General features: G+C 40.5%; 1 protein-coding gene across 1 annotated transcript; it reads left to right on the forward strand.

The window, feature by feature from the left end:
* The first annotated feature begins 253 nt into the window (after positions 1-253).
* ppt1 (palmitoyl-protein thioesterase 1) lies at positions 254-11,446 on the forward strand. Its single transcript, XM_022246605.2, has 10 exons — positions 254-411; positions 2,824-2,933; positions 3,919-4,046; positions 5,725-5,795; positions 6,554-6,641; positions 6,917-6,931; positions 7,481-7,571; positions 8,194-8,292; positions 9,116-9,187; positions 10,073-11,446. The coding sequence occupies exons 1-10, from the start codon at positions 321-323 to the stop codon at positions 10,193-10,195; spliced, it is 888 nt and encodes a 295-aa protein (XP_022102297.2). The 5' UTR covers positions 254-320; the 3' UTR covers positions 10,196-11,446.
* Positions 11,447-11,574: the final 128 nt, after the last annotated feature.

The raw sequence follows: 11,574 nt of genomic DNA on the forward strand, positions 1-11,574 counted from the left end.
AGAGGTTGATCGAACTTTGTTGAGAAAAAGACTTCTTGTAAGCTAAAATTATTTCATGTACTGAGTGGAATGTCAGTCCTTTCATGTAAGCATGTGTATTAACACACATTACCACTTTTCCTTGATGCTTGCGGTGACTTCCTGAAATTGTAGTGCTTAATTTGGACATCACGTGACATTAAAGTCCGAGTGTCACATGACGGAGCAGCAGTTTGGTCTTACTCCCAGACGTCAATAAGCAATTTGACAACTATATAGTCGGGTGCATTTGGCTATGTATTCACTCACTGAACTTCTCCCATTGTTAAGACCACCGTCGAATGGATATGGAGCTGCAGAATTTGGCATTTTTCCTGGTCGTTTTGTCCCCAGCATTGGCCACAACGCCACTTGTGATGTGGCACGGCATGGGTAAGAATATCTGATGTCAATTAACTGCTGTCTAATCTCTGTTGAAATGCTTGTAATCAAATTATTTCATGAAAGTAAACAGAGGTCACGGTACCGGTTAGAAATAGAAGTGGATCATTCGATGTGTACGAAGCTTAGGATCTCTGTGTGACGCGTGAAGGGGAACGGGTTAGCCCAGGTGGACTCCCTGACCGTACTACGTTACGGAGGGAGTCCAGGATATAAAGGGTACAAAATTTTGCGGAAAATTTGGTAACTAACAGTGTTCTCCACGGTCGGAATTTTTGGCAGGGCGGTATACAAAATTGCAAGCACAAAGCACGAAGGCTAAGCCCTTACGACGTAGGATACGGGGCCCGCTTAAGAGCCCTGGAAAATTTTGAATTCTAGATGCTCTGTGGTGCATTCTGGGGCAATTTCCAGTCCACTTTCGTCTGTAATTTGGCCCCAAATCTGACATGTCTGATTGCATTTACAACATGAAATATTGGCTTGGATATTCTTCAGGAGAAATTTTTTTCATCGAAAGATATGATGACGAAATTATTTTAATTGCTGGAGCATTTTTAGCAGAACCTCATGTTGGTGACTCGAGACATGCTTAAGATGAGCAGAGCATACGGTTTTCTCAATGATCAGTTGACTGTGAAAAGGCAGATTAAAAACAAGCCTCAAAATGTGCCCTTGAATAAAAAAGGACAAAAGAAATATGTTCAAGCAAAGATAAGTTTTCAATTTCCAGCTCACGTCATGAAAATGAAGCAACACCTCCATTGGAGCAGTCCATGGTTCGTTCTGAAATTCCTAAACCAAAGTTTATAAAGTAATGTCCGTTGTAACTTGTCCCCCCCCCAAAAAAATGTAATAAGGAAGACAACCAACCCCCCAATTAAAAATCAAGACCAGAAACATTTCCAAAAGAAATCAAGACATAACAGGTTTTATTCAGCACAACCCCAAAAAAGTTCCTAAACAAAGCTATCATTCCTCCACAACATGAAAAAGTCCAGTAACGTTTTCCCAGAGTCATAAAAATAAATTCAGGTCCCCTCTCCTAAAAAAGAATTTAGAGTTTAGGAAAGTTTCTTCTCCTTTCTCCCCCCTTCCCCCCAAAAAAGGATATTAAGAAGAAGTCAAGTTGGTAAACAGTCGGGCTGTCCGACATCCGTCACGTAAACTGACGGTGCAAATGCCCATGGTAGGCACTACAGAAAATCATGTTGGTGCTCAAGATCTCTCCGAGAGATTTATGAAAATTTTTCCTTGGAAGTAAGGAAGAGTAAGAAAGTTAGAAACGGAACTGATAACATGAAGGTACTAGTGGTCTTAACTCGAGGTACGAGTTGTCTGAGGTACGAGTTGCCCATGGTACAAGTCATCCAAAGTATGAGTCATCCAATTTATGAGTTGCCCAAGGTTATGAGTTGACTCAAAAGCACGTGAAGTACAGTGTAGGTATGTGTGCGTGAGTATGAGTATCATGCCCATTCTCGCAGTCGGAGGTTGTTCCATTAATTGCACTCACGTCTGGGCAAAGGGGCACTCTCCATTCACTTTGTACAGGGATTTGCATGTTTTCCTCATTTTTCGCTGCATTATGATAAAAATAACTGAAACATTTTTGGTGCAGTGTGGGAGACATTCACAATTCAATATTCATGGGCATATTTGATGTAGGCATAAAGGTTTAGAGTTAAGTCCATAATTCAGACTTTCCCCATAGACATGATAGACGGTAACACTATTTTTGTCCCTTTGAGTTTCGAGTGTGAAGTACATGTATGGAGTAGCCACCAATTGACCAATCAGAGAGAAGAATCAAGACTTAGTGATGTCATCCCAACCACAAGAATGGCCAGGCAATTTTAGGATTTGGTCATCCCGGTCCCCCTGACTTACCAGCATGAATTTATAATATAATGAAGGGCACCAGCATCGCTTTTGTTTGCATTTCTCCTAATCAGGAGACAGATCTCTCTTATCAGGGATCTGTGTTTCTCCACACATTTTCCCTACACAGAGAAATTCTCCACAATTGGATCATGGGTGAGATTTGTTCCTTATTTCAGGATTTGTTCTTCCGGAGTTTCCTAATTTCAGGATTTTTTTCATCCAGATTTTCCTGATTTCAGAATTTTTCAAACAATCTCTTAAGAATTCAGAAAACTTCAAGTTTATCTTAATGTGTGTTTTTCATGTAAAGTTGATAAAGAACGCAAGAAATTGGTATTTTAAGGGATGCATTTAGCAAACACAAAACGTATACCATAGACCCCATGCTGCTGTTTGGGCCCTCAAAATCTCTGGTGATTTTTCTGCGGATTTTCCTCCAGTCTCCCCTCTGTTGGATGGAATTCCCAGCTCTCTAAATCAAGTAAGACTTTAATTTTTCCCCCTCTCTTTTAACCCCAGGGGACAGCTGTTGCAATCCCCTCAGCTTGGGCCGCATCCAGACTCTGGTAGAGAAGGAAGTCCCGGGTATCTACGTGAGGTCGCTGGAGATTGGCAACAACATCATTGAGGTTTGTCTGCTTAGAGTTTATACACTGCCAACAACTTGTTTGGTATTGATTTTGAGCACGGTTGGAATACAGCACTGTAGTGGCCAGCACTTACATGTAATAGCTGGTTAGTTTATATTGTCCCTTCTTTAGTTCGGACCGATGCAGCTTTAGTTTTGCTGTAACAAAGTTACATCGTAATCACACTTCTCTTTTACTCCCCCCCCCATCTGAGTAAGATACATTTCCAGTGATAAACAAATATGTTTTTCCTACACTGGGTGCAGTCAGGACTTTAGAGTCAGGATAATAACTGTTAAATTAGAATCTGCATAGTGGCTTGTCGGTGGTAGTTGTTGGACAAGATATTGTCATTTTGCATATCTACAGGTATCCTGTCAGCATTTCAGTTAAACTGATTTGTGTTTCGCTTCCCGCTATTGGTCTCTGCAGTGGAAGGTTTTCCTACACAAACTTTAAAATGCACATTAATGTCTCCGACAGCCTTATTGTCCCTTTTGGTTTCACTGGTTTAAAGGGATCTTGCTGCCTTTTTGTTTTTAATGAATGTGTCTATATTCATCAGCAAAACTGATGTCATCTAAACAAGAAATTGCAAAGTTACAAGTTTGTGCACTAAAACTGCTGCATTTTTTAGATGTTGCCGGCCTCAATTTCCTTTTCTTTGTGATACGTTGTTGTGTAAGCACATAGCAATAACCAAGCAAATAACCCTTTCCTAGAATGTTGTCAGTGAGTAAATTCTGGGTTCACAATTTGAACAGAGAAACCTATGCTTTGAAATGTGTCTTCTCTAGATGACATCACAGCAATAGTGCCCTCGGTTGTCCAGGAAAATTGGGATCATTTCAAATGTTTTTAAAAAGTGCACTTTTCAACACCTTTAACTTAGAGGGATGTGAGTCAGTTTTCGTACATTAAAGAAGAGTATAAATTTCCAGAAAAACTGTTCCTCAAATTAATTTCATCGCTGTCTCACTTTAAGGACACCTTGAATGGATTTCTGATGAACGCTAATAAGCAAGTGGAGATGGCCTGTCAGAAGATCCGGTCGGACCCCAAGCTGGCCAAGGGCTACAACTCCATGGGCTTCTCGCAAGGAGGTCAATTTCTGTGAGTTAGTTGACTGTTTCCCCCTGGCTAGAATAAACATTCTTTTCACCCCAGGTGCCACTGTTTCGTAACGCTTGTGTCTTAGGCACCATCACCAATTTTGTGGTGCTGGCATGAAGCATTAAAACCTCACATTTCATGCTGATGCTGTAGCTTGCACTAAGTAACCCAGGTCAAACTTAAGAGCTCCAACAGGCTGCTGGAACCTTGTGCTTAAGACCAAGAAACCTCGTTTCGTATCTTTTGACTAGTCCAACACATCAGGCTATGACCTGCTGTTTAAGAAAACTCTTCAACATCAAGATAGGGCACCCAAAACTCACATGGGAGTTCAAGCAAAGAGAACTAAACCTTGAAATACTTGTACATGTACTTCAGCTTGCCCATTTGCCCCTGGACTGTGGCTGTGTTTGTCTAGCCATGAGCTGTGACCCCATCTTCAACCTCATATGTGGCTGTTTTACATGTCAGACTTAGTCCATGCTTTAATCAGTCACTTATTTTTCCCATTGTTTGTTTTCTAGTGGCTTTGCTGAGAGAGTTTTCTAGTGTCGTGGAACATGTGCACTAAATGCTTGAACGTTGGCACATGCATGTCATGTGAAATCTTAAAACAAACAAGTCTTTTAGTACTTGTACCAATGGAAAATGGGCATGTTTCCCAATCTTGTCCATTGTCAATAGCTTTAGCCCTCAAGAGTTACTGTAAATCACAGAGTCTTGTCAGATTCAACATGGTATAGCCCAATTAAACTTAACAAGCTTTACTCTTTTCTATAAACCCTAATCCTGCTAATGCAGCACGTGCATCAGGTAAAAAAACAGTCTAATGCACTTTGATGCATTGGGCAATCAAAAGCAGCGGGCTGAGCGGAACAAACTGGTCATAACTAGTCCCATTGAAGAGTGCCACTGTTGGATCTTGTGGTGACTGACAACCACAGATTCCCAGGCTGTTTGGCCCCTTGAGGGAGAGTTGACCTGTTGGATCTTGTGGTGACTGACAACCACAGTCTCCCTGGCTGTTTGGCCTTGGGGAGAGTTTACCTGTTGGGTCTTGTGGTGACTGACAACCACAGACTCCTAGGCTGTTTGGCCTTTAGGAGGGTTGACCTGTTGGATCTTGTACCACTGAGTAGGTTAGCCACTTTTACAATGATGCAGACTGATTTGTGGCAGTCCAACCAAACTATCCAGGAAGGTTAGGGTTGACATGAACTATGCTCCTTAATTTTCAAGGGAAAAGAGCATTATTTTTTACCAGTGATTTTGTTTTAGTGTTCACAAAGGTGCCTTTCCATTTTATGATGGGTGTTGTACACAATAAGTTCAAGTGTTTCATTATCACTCAGAAAGAGACCCATTAAGATAACATATGTGTACATTGTGTATTCGGCTGTCACAATCGCTCCCAGGGTGATTTTGATGGATACGCAATGCTTGGCACAAGTGCTGATGAGCATATGGCAAGGCGCCTTTAAACATAACAATCTGAGCTCATTTTGATGTATCACAAGGCGTGATATCCTGATGAAAAGGAAGATTTTGTTAGACGGAAGTGGTTAGGGTTGACACCTAATAATGGATTAATTAATAAAGGCCTTCAAGTCAGAACTTGTCTTAATGACTTATGACTCATCTTGTTACATTTGACGATCCCTTTTTTTTGTCTCTGAAGGAGAACAGTGGCCCAGAGATGCCCAACCCCTCCCATGTTCAACCTCATTTCGGTTGGAGGACAGCACCAAGGTAAAATGCCAAACAAGACTTGCAACCATGCTCCCATGCGTGACCACATGAGGCAGTCTTATTGTCAGACCATAGAAGATATGGCCTTCCTCATGGATTCGATTGTTTGACACTTAATGATGAGTTTCTCTGAATTTGCTTCTCTCTTTGGTCACAATATCTATTTCAAGGAAAACCGCATACCTAATGGATAGACTTGAAATTTATTTCTCCTGTGATGGTTTTACTTTTGTAGCAATTCAGTGTTGCATGAATATGTCCATATATTCTTCTTGCATATCTTCTTGCATGGCAGGGAAATGTATCTGTATTTAGCATTCGGACATGTAACCCTTCCTTTAGTCAGCCAATTTCGTTATTCTTTCATGTCTCATGTGCCGTTACAAATCACTAAATGCTGTATACAGTCTTGTGCAGTTTGGTATTTCCTCCATTTTTCCAATTATTTTCTTTTTCATTTTTTTTTAAATGCTTAGTTGCGTACCCAAACATCAACTAATTTGGAGCGCATAAGGCTGTATAGTTTTAGTTGGCAGGACTTCAGTATTTTATTCCAAAGGTTGCAGTTTCGAATCCCTACTTAGCCATTTTCTTCATTGAAACCCTCCCCCAAAAATAGTTACATTTCAAACTGGATTACACTGATTTCTTTGCCAGTAGGTCAAACTCTCTGCCCGGTACCTGCACTTTCTGCATGGTAAACCTACACTTTCAATTTAGTTGAGGGAGAGAATTTGAGCTCTTGTCTCTTTTTTTAGGTGTCTTTGGTTTCCCGAGATGCCCTGGCAACTACAGCTCTATCTGCGAATACATCAGGAAACTGCTGAACTTTGGTGCCTACCTACCGTGAGTAATCTCGTCTTTCAAGAAAAGAGTTCATTTCTGCAGCCTCTGAGAATGTTTTGTCATATGACAATTGAGGGATGCCAGAGAATATCCTTTTGTGACTTGAATGTTGACTCATATTTCATTTTTATTGGTAGTTCGTATTAGTAGTAGTTCGCCAAACAAAAATTTTCGCCTTTTTGGTTAACTGATTATGGATATTGATTCCATGTTTCATTAATTGTAACTTTCTTTCCCCTTGTTTCTTTTCTGTTCGTGACATCGAAAATGGACAGTTCCGTGCAGGACAAGTGAGTCATCTTCTTTCTATTGTTTGGTAGCAGTCGTAAATGAGTTATGCAGAAACCTATATGATTTCCCCAAGAAAATTCCAGGACTACATTTTCTCTTGATGTGGTGAAATGGCATGTGGTACATATTAACATTCCTATGAGCTACACAAATGTTACAAAGAAAATTCTCTTTTTTATCAGTGTTATCCGCAGGTGAAACACCCTCTCAAGAACAAAATTGACCAAATTGATAATTTTCTGTAGTCTTTCCATTGAAACGTCCAAGAAAATAGATCAAAATAGAACTTTCCTGTAATTAATAACAGATTAATCAATTACAGCTTGTGATGTGAAGCAAGGGGATTGTCAGTCGGTGGAACACAATTCGTTTGCTTATGTGCCTCCACATTGTGCAAACTGTTTTAAACTGCCTTTGAGCAGTTTCCTTCCGAGATGGTTACTGGTACCAAGTCCCATTATATAGAGCTGGTTCCTGACACTAACAGTCTGGCACTGCAGTTCCTAGTCCTTTTATAACCTCCCTGGGATTTTACTTTTTTGTGGCAGTATTGTGCAAGCTGAATACTGGCACGACCCTCTGAACGAGGAGGAGTATCGACAGAAGAGCATCTATCTGGCTGACATCAACCAGGAGAGGGTAAGGAACCGTCTGCCACAGCTGAAGTATTTTAATAAAAAAAAAACATGAAGATCCCACCAAATCCTCACACCAAAACTGATATCAAGTAGATGGATGTTTGATTAGATGAAGCTTTTAAAAACTGATTTCCCTGTACCAAAGAAAATTATGATTTCTGTATTATGTGGAAACCTCAAAATCACAGGTGCTTGTGTAATCTCCCATAATTTACAAGGGGACTTCAAAAATTTTTGAAAATATGAAGGATAGTAAAATGTTAGTTGTGAGGATAAAGGATAAATGCATCATCCAAATATTTCTAAGGCAAGTCATTGGTACCCCCACTGATCATGTGCATGAACCACTGCTGGTTTCTTGTAGCTTAACACTGCTGGACCAGTCAGTTAGAAACATTGAAATAATAGCCAAGATGAACTACGCAGGTGGGATTCAGAGCATGCCCAAGAAATTTGGTTTTTTTTGGAGAAGGTGCAAGGTTCTTCCAGGGAAACATGGTTATGTTCCTTGGAACTTGCAAATGGAGGGCTTGTTGCGATATATATCTGTCCAGGCTCCCAACATGCAGCCTTTCCATAGGACCAAATCTTTCAGTGGCTTTTTATGTGACGTTGGTTTTCAGAAAGTCAACGAAACATACAAGACCAACCTCCAGAAGCTGAAGAAGTTTGTGATGGTAATGTTTGGCAACGACACCATGGTTCAACCCAAGGAGAGCGAGGTATTAACACGATGCCACTATCACACAAAGGTCACAAAATTCAGTCAGTGACATCAAGCTGCAAATAACAGATACCAGGAATACCTTCTTTTCCTGTGTTGGTTTGATACTGGGTCAGGTAGCCAGATGTTACAGCACCTTGCACACAACAGGCTTTAAAAGAGACCACACTTCACACGAGACTCCTAATGGAGTGACTTTGACAGTGTTTTGTTGTCGAGACTGGATGCAAGACCAGTCACAAACTTAGCTACAGGACCCATCACTAGTACATGTAACAGGTTGAACAGTGACAAAGGAATGCTTTTGTTGCAGTTCATTTGAATAGCTTGTGACTTGAACCGAGACTGGAGATTTTTTGTTGGTCCTGTGATGGCCCATGGGGTCCTGTGATGGCCTTCATAGGTCGTTCTTATTTTGCAGTGTAACTCAGTTGAGGCTGATGGTGTGTGCTAACCTTACATACCTAATGTGGACTTTTGGACAAATGATGTCGATATGATGCAGGAAGGGAAGATGTTCTGCTGACTTACCAATGTCCACGAGACGTTTCCCCTTCTCTGAAAAGGAAGTTTAGAGGCATTTTGGGGTTAGGGCCATCTGTCGTAAAAGGAACAGTCAAGGAACCTTTGACAATAATCCAGCGGGAAATCGTGTTTCCAGTTCAAGAAAAATGAGTAGTTTCACCAAGTTTTCGTAACTACATGAAAACAAAGGCATGTTCAAACTAAGTATGTAACGTAAGTATGGGTGTTTTAGCACAGGTACTTCACTTCAGTCTTTAAAATATTGAGAGTTACATTTATTACCCCCCCATTTGTAGTGGTTTGGCTTCTACAAGCCTGGACAGGATAAGGAGGTGTACACACTGAAGGAGAGCCCACTTTACACAGAGGTAAGATGAGCCATGTGGAGTCATGGGAGGGTGATAGCAGCTTGCCTCTGTGTCCTCCACCCAGAGGGCAGTCACTACCCAGAGTGGAAACTGGGATGGGTTGTTGTGCTTGATGAAACCCTTTGCCCAACGGCACTGCTAATTTGTTCAAACCTGTCCGGAGTGGTCTTTGAACAAAGGGGGTTGAACAGCAAGTCTGTGCAAATAGTCTTATTTTCAGTACTTGAATTTACCAGAAGGTATCAAATAGAGGCAAAGGATGACTTTTCACTAAACAGGAAAGAAGAGACCAGCTTTTTGATCAGTTGCACTTGTCTTTTTCTGCTTGCTTGGGATACCAGAACCTGGCATTGGTCATAAAGATTTTGATTACCACAGAAAGTTCTGTACATTGTTTTAGCTGCTGCTTTTTTTACACTGTTGACCCCTCCCCCCACACCCACACACACCCACACACACCCTCACCAACCCCTCCGGTAACATTGAATAGCCACTTACCTACAGGGCTGTGGATGAGGTTATCTCAAGTCCAGTCACATGCAGAGGGATGACTGATTGTCACACAATATCTTTGATCGGCTTGTGGCTCGGCTCATAACTGGATGACCTACGGGTTGACTTGTTGGGACTACAGTGTTACAAGTCAGATGTAAATTCTACATCATATATTGGCCCCATCTAGCATTCGATTGCCCCCCAAAAGTAGGAGGGTTAAACCAAGTGTGATTTATTTGAATTGGCTTCTGACTCGGCCCTCCCATTTCTGTGTACAGCCGTGGATTTTAACTGTGGAATCTCACTGTCGAGAATGGAAGCCACAGTGCACCAATGTAAATCTGTCTCATACTGGTCACTTTTGTTATATTGTTCCTTAACTTTGCTCAGGACAAACTGGGCTTGAAGGAGATGGACGAGCAAGGAAAGCTGGTATTCCTCACGTCTTACACCGACCACCTGCAGTTCACCGAGTCCTGGTTTGTGCAGAACCTGATTCCGTACATCAAGTAAATCCTAACAACCAACCAAGCCCTGCCCCCGAAGAAAAGATGCTGATGTCCAAATGCAGAACTGAAAGAAACATTTCAAAGGTCTTGAGACAAGACTGGAGTGTAATAAGTAAATAAAGAACAGCAAGAACCCCAAATATAAAAAAATGGAGAAACTTGCACAATTTGAAAGAGAAGAAATCAGACCTAACGACCTCAGCAGACATTAACAGTACACATTGACACACACACACACAAAAATTATGTGGAAAAAAGGTGTACTAAAACTAATGTAAACCATGTAAGGAAAATGATTGTGTAGAGCAGATTCAGCACAAGATAATCTAACACTGACCAGAGACCTAGAAATGAAATTCAGTCGCCACGGAAAGAAACAAACTGGAGAAACCACAATTAAGACCAAAAAAACACTCTGACAGAAACCAAGCAAAACAGGCTGAGCCGAACTCTTGAATGGTATAAACTCCCACTATAAGAAATCCTCAAATTGACGGAGACTGAGTTTCTCCATTTACAGACGTAAGTGACAGACGCGTCCTGTATTAATGGTTCACAATTTATCACGACTCTGACATCTGGTGGATCATGCAATAAATTCCTGAAAGGTATCTTTGTAGTATCCTAGCTTGTTTCATGAAAGTATCTTTGTGATAGAATTTATAACAAAAGGTTTTGTACACAGTCTATTGTCGTGTCAGTTTAGTTATCTTTGTATATAAATTTGCTTTTATAAGAAATGAGGATAATATTTTTTGATGCATTAATTTCCTTTGGGGGAACGTTTTGGCTTGTATATTTGTTGGGCTCATTCTTAAATTGTCAGTAAGCATGTTACATTTGTTTTGCAGTATTAGTGCAACTCTGCTGGAACAATTCAACATGCCTTTTGTCTGTATCCCATTTGAAATGGTTCATGTTAACAGATCAGTGTAGAAATCACTATAAATGATACTGCGTGCTTAATGGCCTTGATATGTTCAATTCACTTCTGTGCAACATCATTATTGTATTAAGGGTAATTGATGAACTGACTTGGGAACATTCTCCATGGATGTTCCAAAATCTCATTAATTCATGGCTTAATGCTTCGTCTGTCTTTCTGTCAATCATAGTTTAGGTTTTGATGTCATTCTGTTACTCTTTTGTAAAGCAAAAGTCTAAATTTTTTATAATTTCTAATGTTAAACATTTAATTGATACTTGTTTGCCAAAGCTTGAATTAAATTGACTAGTATGGGAATTGAATGTGTAATTCCAAGTAGATTCAAAAGTTTTTCAACTGGCAAAACTTCATTTGAGTTGCACATAAAGTTTTCACTTTAGTCAAAACCATTGCAGCCCGGAAAAAAAGTTTTGTTCTATTCAATTCTATAAAAATTG

The sequence above is a fragment of the Acanthaster planci genome, linkage group LG18, assembly GCF_054643075.1.
Source record: "Acanthaster planci isolate LZ-2023a linkage group LG18, COTS_SCS, whole genome shotgun sequence".
NCBI lineage: Eukaryota > Metazoa > Echinodermata > Asteroidea > Valvatida > Acanthasteridae > Acanthaster > Acanthaster planci.